We start from the raw sequence: 24554 nt of genomic DNA on the forward strand, positions 1-24554 counted from the left end.
GCACGACGAAAGGGTGAAAAGTTGGAGCAAACGGAAGCCAAGAGAGTGAGGTCGGCGTGCCTTGCCGGTACAAATGTGGAACTTGGAGCCAAGCTATGTGGACATATATGGTTTACTTACTTACTTAAACAACTTAGTCAACTTGAAAAAACTTCCCCGGCCAGCTGGACCAAACAGACAACTGTCCTTCGAGTGAGTCACTATAATATTGATCATGATACATGCCATGCGGTTTTAGGATGCATTTTTAAAGTGATTTAGAAGCAGAATGGATTGCTCCCATTAGCTTCATTGCCATCCACCAAAAACAAGCCGATTTTTTACAAATTACAATGCAAAAAAAACTAAAACTTTTGTCTGCTCTAATTAGTATTGTGAACGATAGGCAAAATTTCCCAAAAAGTGCAGTTTCCCTCTAAAGAGGAGCCACTGAGCTCAGTATATTACTTCAGGATTGTTCCACATAGCAACAAGCAACCTTCAGGTTGGGAGATGACCACTACTAGATTAATCTTGTTGCCCCCATTAGGACTAGCAATTAATAATCGGATATTGGTCTGATATCAGCAAAAAAAGAAGTATTGTATTATATGGGCCTCCAAAATCTCCAATATAAGCGATACAGTAGGAAGCAGTCCTGCAGCACGTTTTCTTGTGCAAAGCTGGACAGCCGTTTAACATCTAAATGTCCTGCAATTAGCGCACATGGTTGGTCTTTTCCTGTATTTTAGTCAAGTCATTTACAAAAGGTAAACATGGTAGGCTATAGGCTACTAGAAGCTACACAACAGCTAACCACACATAAGCACACAAGCTACACAAACATAAGTGTCCTTGGTGAAACAATATTGCAGTCTAAAACACTACATTTGTCAATATAAACAAGTATCAAATAAATACAGTTGCAAATTACTTAGAGGTACAAAGTATCCAAGGCAAAAGTGTGTTAGAAAATATCTAACAACAAACGTGTTCCGATCATTTAAAGGGGAACTGCATTTTTTGGGGGGAATTTTGCCTATCGTTCACAATCATTATGAAAGACATGACGGATGTATTTTTATTAATGCATTCTAACTTGTAAATAGAAGTCCACTTACAGCAGAGCCCATGGTAGGTCCTCTATTCCCCCCATAAAACTCAATAAAAAAAGCGCCAACAATACCAATAACCAAGTCTTAGTAGTAATGTTATTATAAGCGCTAACGCAGACAAACTATTTATAGTGACGCCGGGATCACAAGATTGTGTGCCAATGTTGACATGAACGACTGGTCAGCTGCTTTCTTGCTCGCTAAACTTTATTCTAGATAATAAAATCAGGTCTTTCACCTAGATAGTAGAACGATGAGGACGTATTCCCACGAGTTAGTACACTTTGACAGCCAAAATAAACCCGGAAATGGTGAGAACGGCACGAAAAGACAGTTGGTTCCACACCCTTTTTCTTCGTGAGGATTATGAGTCATTTTTTAATCTAAATGGGAATATATGAACACCCGATCAGTCGGCATCATAATGACAGCAGACCTTGTACAGTAAGTGATGTTTTATTATGTTTGTTGTCTCTCAAAGTCTGCAGTGAGTAATAATCAGTGATGTATTTTGAAAAAAAAAAAGCGAACATCGTGATGCATTTTTGAAAAAATGTTTGCGTATGCTTAAAATAATCAAAATACGTAAATAATAAATACTATTATAAATGTGCCTACATTGCATATATAATTACATTATGTATATAAAACCTCAATGGAGGTCTTTGGATGCTTTTAAAGGCTTTATGGGCGGAATAGAGCAGCTCCCATATGCTCAATTGTAAGCGGACTTTTGATCACATTTAATTAATATTTAGAATGCATTCAAAAAATACATCTGCTGTCTTGTCTTTCATAATGATTGTGAATGATAAGCAAAATTCCAATAAAAGTGCAGCTTCCCTTTAAAGGCCTACTGACACCCACTACTACCGACCACGCAGTCTGATAGTTTATATATCAATGATGAAATCTTAACATTGCAACACATGCCAATACGGCCGGGTTAACTTATAAAGTGCAATTTTAAATTTCCCGCTAAACTTCCGGTTGAAAACTCCTTTGGATGATGACGTATGCGCGTGACGTAGCCAGTGAAACAGAGGTATGGATCCCTCATTGAAGCCAATACAAAATAGCTCTGTTTTCATCTCATTATTCCACAGTATTCTGGACATCTGTGTTGGTGAATCTGTTGCAATTTGTTCATTGCATTATTGAGTTTGAGTTTAAGTTTGAGTTTATTTCGAACATGCAAGCATACAACATGATACATCACAATTTCCAGTTTCTTTTCAACATGTTCGAAAAGGAGTAGGAAGAAGCAGAGCTTATTTAATCCTACCCCTTTTCTTTACATAACAGTTGCAAAACTTTTTGTTCACTTCCTGTTCACAATAAACTCCGTAAGTAATCACAATAAAAATAAATAAATAAATAATAGTAAGAATTTAATAATAATAATTGGTGAAGTAAGTCATATTTCATATGATGAGATAAGTAAGATTACTTTAAGAATGAATGAATGGATGGATGAAATAAATAGAGAATGTTTGTCATGGTTCTTCTTCTTTGTACTTTGTAAACACTTTAAGTTTGAAGAGTTTCTTGAAGTGTATAATATTAGTACATTGTTTGATTGCTTTGCTTAATCCATTCCATAATTTAATTCCACATACTGATATACTTAAGGTCTTAAGTGTTGTACGTGCAAACAAATGTTTTAAATTACGTTTTTCTCTAAGATTATATTTCTCCTCTTTTTTTGAGAAGAATTGTTGTATATTCTTGGGTAGCAGGTTATAGTTTGCTTTGTGCATAATTTTAGCTGTTTGCAAATTCACTATGTCGTGGAATTTCAGTATTTTTGATTCAATAAATAAAGGATTTGTATGTTCTCTATATCCAACATTATGTCTTATTCTAACTGATCTTTTTTGTAACACCGTTAATGAATGAAGTGTACTTTTGTAATTATTTCCCCATATTTCTACACAGTAGCTCAGATATGGTAACACTAGTGAGCAGTAGAGAATATGAAGGGATTTTTGGTCTAGAACATGTTTTGCTTTATTCATTATTGACGTGTTTCTTGCAACTTTATGTTGTATATTTTTTACGTGAGATTTCCAGTTCAATTTATCATCAATCATTATACCTAGAAATTTGGTTTCGTTTACTCTTTCAATTTGTATTCCGTCTATTTGTATTTGTGTTTGACTTTCTCTTCTACTGTTACCAAATAGCATTATTTTAGTTTTACTAAGATTCAACGATAGTCTGTTTTTGTCAAACCATCTTTTTAATTTGTTAATTTCTTCTGTTATTATTTGTATTATCTCCTGTGTGTTCTCTCCCGAACAAAACGCTGTTGTATCATCCACAAATAATACTAACTTTAAATCTTTTGTAACTTTACAAATGTCATTTATATAGAGATTGAATAATTTAGGTCCTAGTATTGATCCCTGAGGTACACCACAGGATATATTTAGCGTTGTAGACGTGTGTTCGCCTAGCTTCACATATTGTTTCCTGTTCGTTAGATAACTTCTTATCCAGTTTAAGACTAACCCTCTGATGCCATATCGTTCTAGTTTTTTTATTAAAATATTGTGATTAATTGTGTCAAATGCTTTAGTTAGATCCATAAAAACCGCTGCCGCACATTTTTTACTATCTATTGCATTGGTAATTTCTTCTGTAATTTCTTCTGTAATTTCAATTAAAGCCATTGAAGTTGAAACATTAGCTCTGTATCAATATTGGTTCTCTTCGAGTATTCTATTTTTATTTATGAAACTTTCTAATCTGTTATTGAACAGTTTTTCAATGATTTTAGAAAATTGTGGAAGTAGAGAAACAGGTCTATAATTTGTAAATTGATGTTTGTCTCCAGTCTTATAAATTGGTGCAACTTTAGCTATTTTCCTTTTGTTTGGAAATGTACCTGTTTGAAAAGATAGGTTACTAATATACATTAATGGTCCTGAGATCTCTTCAATAACCTTTTTTATCGTTTCCATATCAATTCCGTTACAATCAGTTGAAGTCTTAGATTTACATTTTTTCACGATTGTAACTATTTCCTCCTGTGTCACATTACTGAGGAACATGGAGTTGGGATTTCGCTCTATGGTATCATTATAGTCCTCAATTGGAACTGGGTCTGGAATCCTTTCTTCCAATTTTGGTCCAATATTTACAAAATAATTATTGAAGCTTTCAACTACTTCCTTTATGTTGTCATTTTTTTTAATTTTCATCTAAGAAGTATTGAGGGTAGTCCCTCTTAGTTCCATTTTTAATAATGCTATTGAGGATGCCCCATGTTGCTCTCATATTATTTTTTTTCCTGTCCAATAATTCACTGTAATATTCTTTTCTACATGATCGTAGTATGTCTGTTAACTTGTTTTTATACTTTTTGTACTTAATTTCTGCCTCTATAGTTCTTTGTTATATACATTTTCTATATAATGTATTCTTCTTCTTACAAGCATTTTTTAATCCTTTTGTCATCCATGGTTGATTATTCTTTCTCTGCTTGTTACTGAGTTGTATCCATGGACAATATTTGTCATAAAGTATTATGAACTTGTTTAAGAAATGTTCATATGCTTCATCAACCTCTTTTTCATTATACACATTGTCCCAATCTTGCTTTTGTAGCTCAATTTTGAAGGCAGTCATCCTCTTCTCTGTGCATAGTCTTCGAAATGTCCTTTTGTCTTCCATGTTCTTCTTGTAGTTTCCATCATATATTGTAAAAACTGGCAGATGATCACTAACGTCGCTTATAAGTAGACCACTTGTAGTGTTATTATCAAAATCATTGGTAAAAATATTATCAATAAGCGTGGCACAGTGTCCTGTGATTCTGCTTGGCTTTGTGATTTTAGGATATAGACTGATGCTGTACATTGTATCAATGAAGTCATCAATAGACTTTTGCTTGTTGGGGTTCAATAAGTCAATATTAAAGTCACCACATAAGAACATTATTCTTTGACCATTGTCCATGTAAGTTGCCTTGATCCATTCTTCAAATGTTTCTATACTTGACTTAGGTGATCTATATATACAACTGATGAATATGTTTTTGCTTTTTTCCTGACATATTTCAATGGTTATACATTCTAAGATATTATCTATGGCAAATGAAATGTTTTTTACCACTTTGTAGTTCAGGTTCTTCATCACGTACACAGCTACTCCTCCTCCATTTTTGTTGGCTCTGTTGATGTAGTTTAGTTCATATCCCTCCAGATCAAAATCTATTCCTTTTTTATCATCAATCCATGTTTCTGTGACAGCAATCACTTTGAAGGGTTCGTTGATGTGTTCCAAAAAGTTCTTAATGTTGTTGTAATTTGCATACAAGCTTCTACTATTAAAATGAATAATTGACAATTTGTTATCACATTCAATGTTGCTATTATATTGATCATCTGTATAATAAAAACAACTATTACTGATGTGGGAGAAAAAATTTGTATCTGGATCTATATCATTTTCCAAATCCTGGTTTTTGTGATCTTTGTTGCAGAAATTTTTTAGTTCCATATTTTCTTGTTCAACAAACTTTGATGTTGTTTCAATAATCTCTATAAGTGTAGGTGGATGCAATCCTGAATCTAGGTCCTCTTGTTTAGTCGTCCCTTGGAACGTAGTAGTGCCGATGCTGAATTTAGGTACTTGTTTTCTGTCAGAGTCCATTATCATCGTTGTTGTGGTAGCTGTGTAAACTTTAAAAATTGTCCAGGTCCTTGATGTCATGGACAACAATTACTCTTGCTTCTGGACTTCCATTCAGCTTGATGTAGATTTTACAGTTGGTGCTCCAAGTTCCCTGGATTTTTCCCTGCTTTCTCAAGTCGCATGCTTTCTTGGCGATTCCAGCATTACGTTTTGTGAGATGCTCATTCATGTACACATTTGTTCCCTTCAGCTTCTTTCCCTGTCTCAGCAATGCCATTTTAGATTTTCTGTTTACAAGTTTCACGAGCACGACTGGAGTGGCGTTGTTGTTTCTTCCGTTCAGTGGGATGCATGTTTCGATGGTATTAATGTCAATTTCAATTTCTTTTGATTGCAGAAAGTTGACCACTTGCTGTTCTGCTGAGACCATATCCATTTCATCTGGTTCACCTTCATTATTCACAGCTTTCGCATAGGATCTTGGTTTAATTCGGTGCCCTGTCACAATGATATCATTCATTCGTTTATCCTGATCCATTTCATCTATGATGTTCCTCAGCATGTTGTTGTCTTCTTGAAGGATCTTCATTTGTTTGCTCATTTCAGTGGCTTCTTTATTTCTGGAGTTGTTCTCTTTTTTCATTTCTTTAATTTCTTCTTTCATTTCTTTCATATCCTCTTTCCATCCATCCATCAATTCTTCCAATTTTTCTATCATTTCTTCTTTAAATTCCTGGAGTATTTTTTGTAGTATCCCTTCTTGAATCCCATCATGTCCTGTGCCCAGCTTCAAATCAGTCTTTCCGGTCAATCCTTTAACTTTTGGCATCGCGGCAGTCACTGACGTCAGCGCCTCTTATGTCTTAAGGGCAGTTACTTCTTTAGCGACTTGCGGCACTTTTAACTTGTTTTTTCAACAATTTCGTACCTTGCGCCGTTCAGAGATCAATTTGAAGTGTCAGCCTGTCAACTTATATCACTCTGCGACGTCGGGATCACTTTAAAACAGCTGTAAACTCGCCGTAACTTTTGGTTGCTAGGCAACCGCTTTGAACTGCGGGAGGCGCCTTTGGTTTGAGGCTAACGGCTCTTCCACTCGCCTTATTTCAGCGTATCAGTGCCTCTCAACTGACCAAAATCAGATCGAAGATGCCAGGTGACTCTCCTGTGGCTGTGATCGCAAATCAGTGGTCAAATCAGTGGTCAAAATCTTCAGACTTAACAAAAACTCCGGTAGCAGAAGCGGAGCTTTTTTTCTTTGCGTCCTTTCTCATTGACAGGAAGTGACGCTTATGGAGAAAGAAGCTGAGCAAGCAAAGAAGAAAGTTGTCTGTGCGAAGCGGAGTATTTTGCGAGGGAAGTCAGCGACACAACACAGCCGGTGTTTCATTGTTTACATTCCCGAAAGATGCAGTCAAGATCGAAGAACTCGGACAACAGAGACTCTTACCAGGAGGACTTTGACTTCGATACACAGACGCCTGTAGAGAACTGGGACAACACAGACTCTTACCAGGATTACTTTGATTTGGATACACAGACGCAGACGCGGTACCGTGAGTATGCAGCTGCGCTTCCAAACAATTGATCGCTTGCCCGTACGTGCGTGTCACGTACGTAACTTTGGGTAAATATATAAACTTTATGAACCTTGGGTTAGGTGAACGGTCCTTTGGGCTGAGTGATTGTGTGTGTTGTGCAGGTGTTTGAATTGTATTGGCGGGTTATATGGACAGGAGCTAGGAGCTAGCATAACAAACACCTAGGTGTTTTTATGCGGGATTAATTTGTGGCATATTAAATATAAGCTTGATTGTGTTGTGGCTAATAAAGTATATATATGTCTTGTGTTTATTTACTGTTGTAGTCATTCCCAGCTGAATATCAGGTCCCACCCACGCGCTTCCAAACATTTGATCGCTTGCCCGTACATGCGTGTCATGTACGTAACTTTGGGTGAATATATAATCTTTATGAACCTTGGGTTAGGTGAACTGTCCTTTGGGCTGGTTGTGTTGTGGCTAATAGAGTATATATATGTTTTGTGTTTATTTACTGTTGTAGTCATTCCCAGCTGAATATCAGGTCCCACCCGCCTCTCACAGCATCTTCCCTATCTGAATCGCTTCCACTCCCCACTAGTCCTTCCCTTGCACTTTCCTCATCCACAAATCTTTCATCCTCACTCAAATTAATGGGGAAATCGTCGCTTTCTCTGTCCGAATCGCTCTCACTTCTGGCCGCCATCACTGTAAACAATAGGGAACTTTGCGGAAATGTTCAACTGACTACGTCACGCTACTTCCGGTAGGGATAAGGCTTTTTTTTGTCAGATACCAAAAGTTGCGATCTTTATCGTTGTTGTTCTCTACTAAATCCTTTCAGCAAAAATATGGCAATATCGCGAAATGATCAAGTATGACACATAAAATAGATCTGCTATCCCCGTTTAAATAAAAACATTTCATTTCAGTAGGCCTTTAACTTAAATGTAATAACTTCATGAATTATTGTGGCCAGTAGGTGTCGCCAAAAAAAACTATGAATTACAACTCCACTTCAACCTAATCAAAGACAAGTCAATTCCAAATCATTAACAATAAATAGGTAACTGGTTTTTATATCTACCATTGTTCCCTGTATGAATTATTTGACTTCATGTAGCCTTCTTTTACAATCCAGACTACAAAATAATACAATTCTTATGATAATCCAGCTAATATTGTATTGGATCAATATCGGTATGGGCTAATGTTAATGCTGCAATACTGATATCGTATTAAAAGTAAAAAGGTTGTATCAGGACACCTTTAATTAGCACTAATTAGGCATAACCCATAACTAACAAAAACTGGCTAATTCACAGCTACAGTAGTCCTCAAGATGTATCTAGTATATCATACAAACATTCTCTTACCCCAAGGACTTCCACATACTCGTAGAGTTGAGCCTCCAGGAAGCCAATTTCCTTGTTTCGCTCCGTGTCTCTGCAGGTATAGTGGGTAGATTATTTTAAAAGAGTAACTTTGGTATTAGACTATAATTATTTCAACCCACTTACTTTTTGGGACCTTTGGCTTTAGGATTCTTTGCAAACAGTGATGGGTCCAGTAGATCTAGGGATTTGCCTTTGGTGCCGAAAAGTCTCTGAGCTCTCTCTTCGAGAGTCCTTTCCATCATTGAATAAACCCAACATAAAATACATATTTCAATCAGAAGTTTGAAAAATATAAATACATCTTTTGGTGCAGACGATTGTTTAATAGCAAATAATTGTCATACACAGAACTTGAACGTGGCACCATCTTGAACAAAAGACTATTTAGAAGATCTATACAGTAGTTCAGACATGCTTACCCTCCACACTTGAGTCCCAAAGCCATGAGAGCAGACTTCAGTCTGTCCAGACCTAAGGAAGCCAACTCCTGTGTGACAAAATTACCAATTTATTTCAAGATACACTGTAATATACAATACCTAAAGTATTAAAGACATATAAACGTTTACATCTGAAATTAAGTTGACCTATACAATGTTTCACTACTTTATACAAAACAAGGTTCTAAACGTCAAAATTGACAAAGGTGTGTGTGCCCCATGAAAGGATCAAAAAATGTCCTGATTCAATTTGAATAAGTATTTCAAGTAGCGATCGGCAGATATTGATAGCAATTATTTAGTAAGGAGGCCGATAACGTTTTGGATGCCTCTATTCGCGGTGTTTGGCATTTTGGCTGCATCGAGATGTCAGAGCGAGGTGGAAGCACTTACAGTACTTAGACATTAAGTCAAGCTCTTAGGGGAGGACCTTAAGCCTAATTGTTGTAAACACCTGCTGTGTTAAAGGTTGGGTTGCACACTTTGAGGTTTTTGCATATTATTTACGGATATAAAGTCTCCAAGAGAGAAGCGTATTATAAAGTAAAAGCAATTACCACTCCACTTCAATTTACTCAAATCTACAATTGTTCTCTGTTTGAGTAATTTTACTTGATCAAGCCTTTAACTATATTTCACATTACAAAATAATAAATGTAAGATTTGTGCTATCTTCTCGGATCAATATGGGTAGTGAAAAAGTTGTATGAGGACAACCCAAATATATTTAATTATCATTTATACTGTTCTATGGTAGTTGTACCAATGGGAGAGGTATACATAATTTCAATGCCCTGTGTTCTATGGTGAATTAATAATGAAGAATCTATTCTAGCCAAAAAAGAGACTACTGATATTTGTACTGACAAACTAACATGAAAGCAATATCACTCATGGCCAATTGACATGATCTACACTGCAAAAAGTGAGTGTTTAAAAACAAGGAATAAAAATACAAAAATTAGGGGTATTTTATTTGAACTAAGCAAAATTATCTGCCAATAGAACAAGTCAAGACTTTCCAAAACAAGTAAAATTAGCTAACCTCAATGAACCCAAAAATACCTTAAAATATGTATATACGCACTAATAACAAGTGCACTTTTCTAGGTAGAAAAAAAAGAGACCTTTTTGCTCAATATGTTAAAAAATATTCTTAAATTAAGTAAATACTAGTGCCATTATCTTGACATAATGATATGCGTTTAGCATCATAATTTTTTTTTCATGCTTGAAGTAAGAAATTATTACTTTAAAAAAGTAGTTTTATACTTGTGAGTGTTAAGGACACAGCTTTGCAACAGTTGATATTCTAGTTCCAAGCATGTTTTACTCAACATAGGTCATAAAATCTCAGCAAAAAGCTGTAATATCTTACTGAGATAATTTAGGACCAAAACCCTTAACACAAGTAAAACACTAACATAAAATCTGCTTAGTGAGAAAAATTATCTTATCAGACAGAAAATCCGCAAATATCACCCTTATTTGAGATACTTAATCTTACTTAGATTTCAGTTTTTGCAGTGTACCTCCCCCCCAAAAGGAATCATAAAAGCCAACCATTAATTCATTTTTTCATCTGAAGCTACTTATGTCTGACATTCAGAATAAAAAACACAATTTTTTAAATGTCGTGGAATTTTTTTACCTCCCAAGAAGAAAAAGCAGAGAGGTCCAGGTGAGCTCCAGCATGTGTCAAAGCACTACTTGTCTCTTTCTGTGAACCAAATCATTAAATACGGTCAGCAACATGAACTACTTCAACCTGAAACATAAACTTATAGTAAAGAGGACCTACAGGCCAGCCTGGAAAAGTGCCGCTCTCCCACTTCTTCTCAAAGTCTAACAGCACTTTGTCATAAAGGTCATTCTGATCCAGCAGAGGTTTGACACGGTCTGTGTAGTTCTGCAGGTACTCCAGCAGCATCTCCAAATACCTTTATGAAAAATATCACATCTTAGTGCAAAGATTTTAACAGCACAGTGTTTCTAAACATGGCCCACATGTTCACATAATGAGCAGTCCCTCCAGGATTCTGCAGGCTTTTGTATTGCCTTAATTATTTCATTATATTATGATTAGGGCTGTCAAAGATTAAAATGTTTATTGCGATTAATCGCAGTTAACTCAAAAGGAATTGCCATTAATAAAATATTTTGGTCATTAGTATGCCTAGACAGATACTTTTCAAGTAACCATGATTGGACAATTACTTTGGTTTAATTAAGTGTTTTTTTTAAACAGATCAACAGAATAAAGGACATACACATGTTTTAATGAGAATTTAAAAAAGAAATCCTGCAGTGCCAATGCCATCCACAGGGATGAGGGGACACACATTCTTCTGCAAAACTGGGATGCTGTCTTTCATAGGCGACGTGAGAGCGGAGAACATATAGTCTATGGCCGGGTCGTTGGTGGTTGTAAGCTACATTTGTAGCCACAGCTGCCCTGGGGTAGACTTTTGGAAGCGTAGCTGCCAGTTTGCGCCTATGGCCCCCTCTGACCACCGACAAACCTTCATGCATATACAGAGGCGGGGGATCGAACCAGGGACCCTGAAGTTGCTAGCACAGCCGCTATACCCAATGCCCCACTCTTTAAGAGACGAACAAGACGCAACAACAAGCAAACTACAGGCTATAAATCACCATACTCTGGTGGAATCATTTACACAAAGTACCCTATATTGCCAAAAGTATTTGGCCACCCATCCAAACGATCAGAATCCGGTGTCCTAATTACTTGGCCTGGCCACAGGTGTATAAAATCAAGCACTTAGGCATGGAGACTGTTTCTACAAACATTTGTGAAAGAATGGGCCGCTCTCAGGAGCTCAGGGATTTCCAGCGTGAAACTGTCTTAGGATGCCACCTGTGCAACAAATCCAGTCGTGAAATTTCCTCGCTCCTAAATAGTCTAAAGTCAACTGTCTGCTTTATTATGAGAAAATGGAAGAGTTTGGGAACAACAGCAACTCAGCCACGAAGTGATAAGAGAGGGGTCAGCGGATGTTGAAGCGCATAGTGCAAAGAGGTCACCGACTTTCCGCACAGTCAGTTGCTACAGTGCTCCAAACTTCATGTGACCTTCCAATTAGCCCACGTACAGTACGCAGAGAGCTTCATGGAATGGTTTACATGGCCGAGCAGCTGCATCTAAGCCATACATCACCAAGTCCAATGCAAAGCGTCGGATGAAGTGGTGTAAAGCACGTCGCCACTGGACTCGAGAGCAGTGGAGACGCGTTCTCTGGAGTGATGAATCACGCTTTTCCATCAGGCAATCTGATGGACGAGTCTGGGCTTAGAGGTTGCCAGGAGAACGGTACATTTCGGGCTGCATTGTGCAGAGTATGTAATTTGGCAGCGGAGGAATTATGGTGTGGGGTTGTTTTTCTGGAGTTGGGCTTGGCCCTTTAGTTCCAGTGAAAGGAACTTTGAATGCTCCAGGATACCAAAACATTTTGGACAATTCCACGCTCCCAACCTTGTGGGAACAGTTTGGAGCGGGCCCCTTCCTCTGCCAACATGACTGTGCACCAGTGCACAAAGCAAGGTCCATAAAGACATGGACGACAGAGTCTGGTGTGGATGAACTTGACTGGGCTGCACAGAGTCCAGACCTGAACCCGGTAAAACACCTTTGGGATGAATTAGAACGGAGTCTGAGAGCCAGGCCTTCTCGACCAACATCAGTGTGTGACCTCACCAATGCGCTTTTGTAAAAACGGTCGAAAATTCCTATAAACACACTCCGCAACCTTGTGGACAGCCTTCCCAGAAGAGTTGAAGCTGTAATAGCTGCAAAAGGTGGACCAACATCATATTGAACCCTATGGGTTAGGAATGGGATGGCACTTCAAGTTCAAATGTGAGTCAAGGCAGGTGGCCAAATACTTTTGGCAACATAGTGTATGTATGATGTTGCCATGAATGATGAGAAAGAGGCACAATGTGTAAAGTGATCACTAAAGCAGTCGCTTTGCAGACCGCCAAAATGTGTGAATTAAAAAGGCTGCGTTTACTTTATCCACTTACTGAAACAAACTATAGTCCTTTCAATGTTTACTTCATTATTTATTTGGACACATTGTATAAAACTACATTTTTTTTACAGAAGTATGATATTCAATACATAAGTTTGCACTTTATTGATCTCAATGTTGAAGAATGTTTATTGGCATGCAATGTGCAATGCTAAACTTTTTTTTTTTACAAAAGTATGCCATTCAAGCAGAAGTATTGCTTCTCAAAATAAGCTCTTAAATACATTTTTTGAAAATGATTCCATACAAAAGTACAATTTATATCTGGTCTAAAAAAACAACTTTATACAAATTAAAATGTTGCCAAGAGTAAGATGTAGTGTATGCAGTGTCATTTCAAACTATTAGGTTTTAATCCAATAAATAGAAAAACTGTAATTTGTATTCAATGTTTTTTTTTTAAGTAGGGAAAAGAAAATCTGAAAAAAACAAATTGAATTTCTTTTGAAAAATCTGGAATTTTATTTTTAGGCCATATCGCCCAGGCCTAATAAAAGAATAAAAATGTGTCTTCTTGTCTTACGTAAGGATCATGAATGATAGGCAAAACTTTTTAAAGAGTGCATTTCCCCTTCAAGTTAATTTTCATTTATTGTTTGATTGATTGACATCGGCCAATTCTGTTTCTCATTGGACGGTCAGAACATACGGTTGCTTGGTTGTCAAATTATTTAGAAAACAGGACCCAGTGTATTAAATACAAGGGCCTTTGTTTATCTTATTTATCAATGATCTCAAACAACATTTCTCTGATACTAATATGCATTTTTATGTGACGATACAATTATTTATTGCTCTGGATCATCTTTTGAACAGGCTGTTAATTCCCTGCAGAAAGCTTTTGTCGCTGTGCAGAATTCACTTGTTGACCTAAAACTGGTTCTCAATGCTGACAAGACAAAACCTATGCTGTTTTCCCAAACATAGGAAGGTGCCTCAAACTACCCCGGTAGTGTCCACTCTCAAAGGGAATGTCATAGAAGTGGTGCATGAATATAAATACCTTGGTGTTTTAATTGATGACTCATTTTTAAACATTTTATTGATCAACTTGTGAAGAAACTAAAACTTAAATTGGGTTTTTTCTTCCGTAATAAAATGTTTTTCTTTTGATGTAAAAAAGCGCCTTCTCTCTGCCACATTTTTATCTGTGCTAGATAATGGTGATCTTTAGTATATGAATGCCACTCATTCCTGTCTTTAGATGGTTGACTGTGTTTACCATGCTTCTTTGAGGTTCATCACAAACTGTAGAGCCCTGACACACCACTGCGAGTTGTACTCTCGGGTGGGATGACCTTCTCTGTCCATTAGGAGGCAGTGTCATTGGTACACTTTTATTTACAAGGATCTTCTGGGACTATTGCCCGATTACATTTGTGCATTGATTTCACAGAGAAGTACGAACTCTTATGCACTGAGATCCAACCATCAGCTGTTGCTCTCTGTCTCCTTTGCTCGCATTAAGCTGGGGAACAAGCTTTTTTGTCTATGCTTCTCCTTGTGCTTAGAACATGCTACAAAGAGACAAGAAGCTGACTGAATTTTTATCCTTAAATGCTTTTAAATCTAAACAGAGCATTTGAAGGAGCCTCAATTATCTGTAACTGTTTTACTTGATGTCCACCCTGTCATCTTAATGTGTATTGTGAATGTAATTGTACAGTATGTGTAACTTTGCTGCCTCTTGGCCTGAACTCCCTTGAAAAAGAGGTTTTTAAACTCAATGGGATTTTTTCCTGGTAAAATACAAAAATAATTTCTACAATTGTATTACATTTTTAATGCCAATGGACATCGCATTTAATGCTTTTTAATGCCATTTAAGGCCTTCATTTTTGCAAAATCCATTTAATGACTTAATGCCCCGCGGAAACCCCGTCATCGCAGGGCCAACAGAAATAGACAAAACCATTCACACTCACACACTAAGGCCAATTTACTGTTGCCAATCAGCCTATCCCCAGGCACATTTGTTTGGAGGTGCTACTAGGGGTGTCCAGCAATATTAAAATGTGACAATGTTTGTCATTAGATAAAAGCGGTCTCATGGGCAGAATGCAGTCAGAGGTTGTAGTTTATTTTTCTTAATAGTCAGAAGCATACACGTCTGGTCGCGTGCAAGGGACTGGAACCACACATTAAGTGCTCTGCGCACAATACAAACCAAGAGCTAGAAAACAGAGCTAGCCTTGGTGTTTACCGCTTAGAATGGAATGGCTGGGGGCCACGTAGACGGTTTCCTGCATTTGAGTTCCACAGGCATAGGTAAGACACAGCTAAACTGTCAATTATGGACACACTTGATTGCTTTCCCAAGCAACAAAACGCCACTGCAGCAGCCCAGAGAAAAGACAATACAGCCGAATCAGTGATACACTTGACAGCTCAGACATGCTGCAAAGCTCCTCAAAAATGACATTTAATTATATTGACTATTATAACTTTCAGTATATTTCATTTTAGTTTTTGTTTGTAGAAACAAATTTAACAGCTAAAGCTCATGCATGCAAAATTATAAAAGCACCTTCTTTGTTTTGTGACCAAGCCAAATTATATATTTTTTAAAGTATCTATGTATATACATTTTCACAATAATTTTCCTAAAATCAGGGGCGCTGTGCGGAATTCTGGCCCCATGACCACCTCACATAACACCTGTCAGTCAGGGGCCCTTGGAATTTTCCAAAACTACCACCCTACACAGAGCCCCTGCTTAAAAATTATGTTCAAATCAAAACTCGTGAACCCAATATCTTGTGTCATCTCGTCTCGTAAAATGTGTGTATCTTCACACTCCTAATTGTTACATATTGCTTTTCCTGCTTTGTTTACATAAGAAACAACGTTTTGACTAGATAGTTCATGTACTGCAACTGAGGGACAAATTTGACAAAATGTGCGAGATGTCACCATAGTAGCTACTTTTTATTTGACACAGTGCTAGTATGCCTAAAAAATAAACACTTAACTAAAAAAGCAAGGCATTTCCACGTTCATGTAATTGCGGACGGAGTCAAATAATTGGCCATTTAACGGAATCCGCTGTTAACCGCAGAATACCAGAGAAAATGACATAAAAGTGAGTGAACTGCTGTCATTGTGAGAAAGAGGAACAATTGTTTGGGAAAATAATGTGTCCGAGACCGCTCATTCATCCCCGACACACTCAACCTCCCCGTCCTGAATTAAATAATGTGGAGACATCCACTTGAAACAGCGAATAAACTACAAAGCTAAAGCTAGAAAGAGCAATCCATACACTCACAACACATCTCATTGACTTGTGTTTTTGTGAACGACATTATCGATGTAAGATCAATGTACAAACAGCAGTCGCAACTGAAAAGGCTTTTTTTCTGTTTTTAGTCTCAAATCGCCTCTTTACTCGTCAAGCTGAGAACAGCAGCACAGCACACTTCCCACTCTTCACAATAATTAACACAGTGCGCCACATCTGGTTTCAAAAAAGTATGTTCCATCCATCATTTTCTACCGCTTATTCCCTTCGGGGTCGCGGGGGGCGCTGGAGCCTATCTCAGCTACAATCGGGCGGAAGGCGGGGTACACCCTGGACAAGTCGCCACCTCATCGCAGGGCCAACACAGATAGACAGACAACATTCACACTCACATTCACACACTAGGGCCAATTTAGTGTTGCCAATCAACCTATCCCCAGGTGCATGTCTTTGGACAAGCATAATGTATTAAAGCACTTATCAATACATTTACACAATCATTATGCTTTAGCCTAGCATACTGGTCAAAACTGTCCACAAATGTATTGTACCAATAAAAGTAAGGATTTTTGCATTAAATTAACAAACAATTTCATCCATTCATTTTCTACCGCTAGTTTATTTGGGGGTCGCGGAGGGTGCTGGAGCCTATCGCAGCTGCATTCGCGCGGAAAACGGGGTACACCCTGGACAAGTCGCCACCTCATCGCAGGGCCAACACAGATAGACGGACAACATTCAAACAATTTATGAAATTTTATTTCACATTAGAAACACAGAACGGAATTAAAAACGAAACAAAAAAAAATATTTTTATTGTTTTTTATTTTGCTATTGTTATTTAAATGTTATTACTTTTATTATTTTACTTGTTGTGGTTTATTCACAATTAATGTATATGCTTTTTTAAAACTTTATTTAAAGTTGAGTTTTGGTGGTACAATAAATACTCATGTTTTCAAATTAATAAATCATGTTATTAATTGTGATTACAATATCAATCGTAACTATTATTTTTGCCATAATCGTCCAGCCTAGTAGCACAGTAGTAGTACATAACTAGTCGCACATAATTTGCAGGAATTGGTTGAATTTGCATTAATTGGTGGCAGGCTTATTTTTCTAAAAAAGTTTTTATATGACATACTTACTTTTTGTATTCGGCATTCTTCCGGTCTTTGGGGATATCAAAAAGCTGGTCGAATGATGACAAGTAAGCGATGTACTCAATTTTCTGATGGAAGAGGTGAAAATATATGTTAGATGGTTAAAAACATGCAAATCAGCAGTTGGAAGGTGTTTTATGCTAAATGAAAGGGTCATAACCTCAGCTGCTTTCAGGTTGATGTACTTCAGGTAGCAGTCATGGAGATCCAGGTAGCGTCCATATCCTTCCTCATCAGTGAATTCCACAAGGTCTGCAAAACATGAGTTAAGGCGTAAACCTTGTGTAACTTAGACCTAACATTGCTAGAGTTGTACTAGATTTAAAGGCCTACTGAAATGAATTGTTTTTATTTAAACGGGGATAGCAGATCTATTCTATGTGTCATACTTGATCATTTCGCGATATTGCCATATTTTTGCTGAAAGGATTTAGTATAGAACAACGACGATAAAGATCGCAACTTTTGGTATCTGATAAAAAAAGGCTTGCCCCTACCGGAAGTAGCGTGACGTAGTCAATTGAACATATACGCAAAGATCCCTATTGTTTACAATGATGGCCGCATGAAGTGAGAGAGATTCGGACCGAGAAAGCGACAATTTCCCCATTAATTTGAGCGAGAATGAAATATTTGTGGATGAGTAAAGTGCAAGTGAAGGACTAGTGGGGAGTTGAAGCTATTCAGATAGGGAAGATGCTGTGAGAGCCGGGGGTGACCTGATATTCAGCTGGGAATGACTACAACAGTAAATAAACACAAGACATATATATACTCTATTAGCCACAACACAACTAGGCTTATATTTAATATGCCACAAATTAATCCTGCATAAAAACACCTACGTGTTTGTTATGCTAGCTCCTAGCTCCTCTGCTAGCTCCTAGCTCCATAGAACGCGCCAATACAATTCAAACACCTGATCAACACACACAATCACTCAGCCCAAAAGACCGTTCACCTAACCCAAGGTTCATAAAGCTTATATATTTTTAAAAAGTTACGTACGTGACGCGCACATACGGTCAAGCTATCAAATGTTTAGCAGCCAAGGCTGCATACTCACGGTACCTGATATTCAGCTGGGAATGACTACAACAGTAAATAAACACAAGACATATATATACTCTATTAGCCACAACACAACCAGGCTTATATTTAATATGCCACAAATTAATCCTGCATAAAAACACCTACGTGTTTGTTATGCTAGCTCCTAGCTCCTCTGCTAGCTCCTAGCTCCATAGAACACGCCAATACAATTCAAACACCTGATCAACACACACAATCACTCAGCCCAAAAGACCGTTCACCTAACCCAAGGTTCATAAAGCTTATATATTTTTAAAAAGTTACGTATGTGACGCGCACATACGGTCAAGCTATCAAATGTTTAGCAGCCAAGGCTGCATACTCACGGTACCTGGTATTCAGCTGGGAATGACTAAAACAGTAAATAAACACAAGACATATATTTACTCTATTAGCCACAACACAACCAGGCTTATATTTAATATGACACAAATTAATCCTGCATAAAAACACCTACGTCTTTGTTATGCTAACTCCTAGCTCCTATGCTAGCTCCTAGCTCCATAGAACACGCCAATACAATTCAAACACCTGATCAACACACACAATCACTCAGCCCAAAAGACCGTTCACCTAACCCAAGGTTCATAAAGCTTATATATTTAAAAAAAGTTACGTACATACGCAAAAAAAAAGTTGCACACATACGGTCAAGCGATCAAATGTTTAGAAGCCAAAGCTGCATACTCACGGTAGCACGTCTGCGTCTTTGTCATCCAAATCAAAGTAATCCTGGTAAGAGTCTGTGTTGTCCCAGTTCTCTACAGGCGTCTGTGTATCGAAGTCAAAAGTCCTCCTGGTTAGAGTCTCTGTTATCCGAGTTCTTCCATCTTGACTGAATCTTTCGGGAATGTAAACAAAGACGCGCCGGCTGTGTACTGTTGTTGCTGACTTCGTTCGAAAAATAAGTCCGTTTCGCACCGACAACTTTCTTCTTTGCTTGCTCAGCTTCTTTCTCCATAATGCAATGAACATAATTGCAACAGATTCACCAACACAGATGTCCAGAATACTGTGGAATTATGAAATGAAAACAGAGCTTTTTTGTATTGTATTCAATGGGGAAGGCATACCTCTGTTCCCCGGGCTACGTCACGCGCATACGTCATCCTCAGAGGCGTTTCGAACCGGAAGTTTAGCGGCAAATTTAAAATGTCACTTTATAAGTTAACCCGGCCGTATTGGCATGTGTTATAATGTTAAGATTTCATCATTGATATATAAACTATCAGACTGCGTGGTCGGTAGTAGTGGGTTTCAGTAGGCCTTTAAAGTAGTATAATCTTAAACAATACACAATTCAAGTGATTAAGACCTACTCTGTGCCTCGTCACAAGGATTGTCTCTGGCTTTCATCAGCTCCTCAAACTCTGCAGACATGGGAATGGAAATCTAAAAAGAAATACAAAATGTTTAAGCAGCTTTTTCTATATTGGTTGATTCTAGTGTCAGTGATCACGTACTTCGTTCGGGTGCTTCCTGTGAAACTCCTTTATCTGTTTGAGTCTGTTGTAGAACTCTGCAAATTCATTCGGTCCTGAGATGGCAGCGAGTTCATCCCTTCTCATTCTGTCAGGAACAGAGCAGCCGTCATGGATGGGCACAGTCAACCTCCACTCATCATAATACAATTCATCAAAATACAATTTGTGATTGGATTCATATTATTTATGTACATTTTTTGGTCAACTCTCTCAATCAACTTTAGTCCTGAATAAAATAGCAAACATGTCATGTTTTTTTTTGTTTAGTTTTTTTGCTAGGGATGTCACGATATGAAAATTCATCACAAAATTATCACGGTTATCATTATTATTGCAGTATTTTTAATTGTGCTCAAACTTTTCTAAAAGTACTTATACTGAATCTTTTAATCTTTAATCTTTTAACCAAAATGATTTCCTTTGTAAAAAAAAACATTGTAGATAAAAACACTTTTTCTTATAAACAATGTATTATGGCAGAAAAAAACAACATACATAAATAAAATAAATGTGAAAAGTGTGCAAGATAGCACTTTATGGACATAAGAGATAGAAAAATAAAAACAAATGTAAGAATTTTGAAAGATGGCACCTGATGTCCAGAAGACGTAACTGCACTTTTTGTCCATATAAAAAAATAGTGTTCTGTATGAGATCTAGTCTTTCACATAGTGCACCACGATTATGGACAAAATAATATTTAAGATAATTGTTTATCAATATTGAAATCACGATTATTGATTATGTTAGGTAAAACAGAGTTGGGCTGGAGTCTCAACGCAACGCCATCGTGTAACTTGTAATGTCTAATAAGAAGGCTATAGATAAATGTTATCTATATATTTAAAGACAGATATTTGTTTTTTTGTTCAATAATATGTGTAATTATATTGATATAGATCATGTGTCTATTGCGATATATATTAATATATTATTGGCGCAGCACTAAGGTGATGGGTCAAATGCAGAGGATAATCTCACCACACCTAGTGTGTGTGTGACATTCAATGGTACTTTAACTGTAATATGTGTGTGTGTATATTATATATATATATATATATATATATATATATATATATATATATATATATATATATATATATATATATATATATATATATATATACATACATATATATATATATACACACTACCGTTCAAAAGTTTGGCGTCACCCAAACAATTTTGTGGAATAGCCTTCATTTCTAAGAACAAGAATAGACTGTCGAGTTTCAGATGAAAGTTCTCTTTTTCTGGCCATTTTGAGCGTTTAATCGACCCCACAAATGTGATGCTCCAGAAACTCAATCTGCTCAAAGGAAGGTCAGTTTTGTAGCTTCTGTAACGAACTAAACTGTTTTCAGATGTGTGAACATGATTGCACAAGCGTTTTCTAGTCATCAATTAGCCTTCTGAGCCAATGTGCAAACACATTGTACCATTACCATTAGAACACTGGAGTGATAGTTGCTGGAAATGGGCCTCTATACACCTATGTAGATATTGCACCAAAAACCAGACATTTGCAGCTAGAATTCAAGATGGCGGCGCTTCACGGCGGCAGCTTCTTGCGAGCGCTCCTGGAAGTGTAGACCGATTTGGCAAATATACCCGTCAATTCAGTCAATTTCATGGCTGGCTCACAGCGTGTTCACTCCGTGATCACTTACGACCGACTTACGATTCTGGATGTGGAGAGATCGAGCCATTTTTTGCTGAAAGATGCTTGTACGGTGGACCTACTCGCTAGCTTGGGAATTCTTCGCGAGCTACATCCAGCAGTGGCCTTTGAAGCAGCGGCGTCCACTACCAGCGGAGACCGTCAACGAAAGAGACATAAGCGGTGCGCTCGGAAGCAGAAGCGGGGATGTCGGGCGGGGCTATCAACAAAGCTAAAGACGTTGTTGTTAGCGGGGCTAACGAAAAAGCTAAATGCTAATCCACAAAGAAGCGCTAATAAGGAGTCTGTTAAGCTAGAACTAGCCAGCGCCAGGCTGGATAATCCCTGCACATATAGCAATTCTCTTAGAATAATATACAACTCACATAATGTTTTTTCTGCGTCAGAGGTGGACATGCATTTTACAGAGGTGGCAAACAATCTAAAAATTCCTGTCATATCAATTCCTAGATATGGTCGAAATTATTTAAAGTGCACTACGCATAATAAACGTAACATTATTAATATTGCTACTACGGATACTTTCAACAAAAACTCCTCAAAACAGCCCACTACCTATAATATGGGCTTTTTAAACATAAGGTCATTGTCTTCCAAAACGTTATTAGTTAATGAAGTCATTAGAGACAACAATCTTGATGTCGTTGGTCGAGCCGAGACCTGGCTCAAACCAGACGAATTTTTTGCGCTGGGTGAGGCGTCTCCTCATGGCTATACGGCAGACCTGGGCATTGTGCGGCCCGCGGGCCGCATCCGGCCCTTTGTACGTCCCTGTCCGGCCCGCGTGAGGCCAATTATAAATTACAAAATAAAATTTAAAAAGCATCTATTTCGAGTGTGCAATACAACGGTGCTGCTTTTGTTTTGAAAAGCGTTATTTGTATTACTTCCGTGTGGACGTATGCTCGTGCGCGCAGCGGCAATCTCAAATTACAAAATAAATTTAAAAAAACATCTTTGTCGTGCGTGCAATACAACTGTGCTGCTTTTATTTTGAAAAGTGTTATATGTGCGTATGTCCTGTGAGGGAAGGCGCACAGCGGTTATCCCCGAGACGCTAAAAAGAGAAAAGTTGATGACGAATGGCGTGTTTTCAACAAGACAAGTAAAGGTAAAGCTGTGTGCTTATTTGTGGTACACACGTTGCTGTGTTTAAAGAATATAGTGTAACGACCTGCTGAAGTAGATGTTGTCTTCTTGAGTTGCGTAAATGAGGAGTGAGGAGACGTGCGTGTGGAAGGAACGAGATATGTTGAGCTGTGTTAGTATAGCTTGCTCAATAAAAGTTTAAAAAGAGCGTCAGACTTGATGTGTACTTCTTCTGGACGCTACAATTGGTGGCAAAAGTAAAACTTTGCGCATACTGCACTGTTTGTGTGCTACGTGAGGAGCTCGCCGCAAAGAGAGAGAGAGAGAGTGTTTACAGGTGCAGCCACGCTGCTTGCCACGGGGGGAATTCCGCCCTCAATGAAGACTCCCAGGTTTGATGGCAAGGCGAACTGGGAGGAATTTCATCCCACTTCTGACATCAATTGTAGCGTCCAGAAGAAGTGCACACCAAGTCTGATGCACTTTTTAAACTTTTATTGAGCATGCTATACTAACACAGCTCAACTTATTTCGTTCTTTCCAAAAGGAAAACCAATCCTCACTCCTCATTTCCGCAACAGCAACGCTTACTCCTTCTTCGCCAATCACCTTACAGGCGTGCTACGTTCACAACGTTTTCTTATCTGGTTAAATAAAGGTTTTACAACAAAGAGGATGCAGGATAAAGTGACAGAAATGGAAATTTTTGTATTGTAATATACATCAGGAAGTGTTGTGTAAGAAAGTGTTAAAAATAAAACCATCAAAAGCCATCTGCTTTTGTATAAAGATAAGTTAGGTTAAATGAAAATATTATTATTATCTATCTTACGGTATATCAAAAATAATTTGAGCAAAATTTAATTGAAATATTGTCAGTGTGGCCCTCCAGCAGTGCTCGGGTTGCTCATGCGGCCCCCGGTAAAAATTAATTGCCCACCCCTGCTATACGGGAACGCATATTGCCCGTCCCATTAAAAGGGGTGGGGGTGTTGCACTAATATACAACAAAAACTTTAGCCTTACCTCGGACCTAAATAATAAAATATAACTCGTTTGAGGTGCTTACTGTGAGGTTTGTCACACCGCTGCCTCTGCACCTGGCTGTCATCTACCGCCCCCCAGGGCCCTATTCAGACTTTATCAATGAATTTTTAGAGTTCGTTGCTGATCTAGTGACCCTCGCCGACAATATAATCATAATGGGAGACTTTAACATCCATATGAATACCCCATCGGACCCTCCATGCGTGGCGCTCCAGACTATAATTGATAGCTGTGGTCTTACACAAATAATAAATGAACCCACGCATCGCAACGGTAATACGATAGATCTAGTGCTTGTCAGGGGTGTCACCACCTCCAAAGTTACGATACTCCCGTACACTAAAGTAATGTCCGATCATTACCTTATAAAATTCGAAGTTCTGACTCATTGTCAACAAACTAATACTAATAATAATAAGTACTATAGCAGCCGCAACATTAATGCTGCCACAACGACGACTCTTACTGACCTACTGCCTTCGGTAATGGCACCATTCCCAAATTATGTGGGCTCTATTGATAACCTCACTAACATCTTTAACGACGCCCTGCGCGACAACATTGATTGTGTAGCACAGCTAAAGCTAAA

The 24554-nt window shown here is 37.8% G+C and overlaps 1 protein-coding gene across 1 annotated transcript in view; it reads right to left on the reverse strand.

Annotated features, from left to right (window-relative positions):
• sf3a3 (splicing factor 3a, subunit 3) overlaps nt 1–24554 on the reverse strand; it is a 52792-nt gene that overhangs the window by 18309 nt on the left and 9929 nt on the right. The window contains exons 4-12 of the mRNA XM_062056668.1: nt 20128–20233; nt 19984–20056; nt 17733–17824; nt 17558–17640; nt 10915–11053; nt 10765–10833; nt 9093–9160; nt 8797–8904; nt 8653–8722 (exon numbers count right to left, since the gene is read on the reverse strand). Of these exons, the coding sequence (XP_061912652.1) occupies nt 8653–8722; nt 8797–8904; nt 9093–9160; nt 10765–10833; nt 10915–11053; nt 17558–17640; nt 17733–17824; nt 19984–20056; nt 20128–20233 (808 nt within the window). The remainder of the gene's footprint in view (nt 1–8652; nt 8723–8796; nt 8905–9092; nt 9161–10764; nt 10834–10914; nt 11054–17557; nt 17641–17732; nt 17825–19983; nt 20057–20127; nt 20234–24554) is intronic.

Source organism: Entelurus aequoreus, linkage group LG08 (assembly GCF_033978785.1).
Source record: "Entelurus aequoreus isolate RoL-2023_Sb linkage group LG08, RoL_Eaeq_v1.1, whole genome shotgun sequence".
Taxonomy (NCBI): Eukaryota; Metazoa; Chordata; class Actinopteri; order Syngnathiformes; family Syngnathidae; genus Entelurus; species Entelurus aequoreus.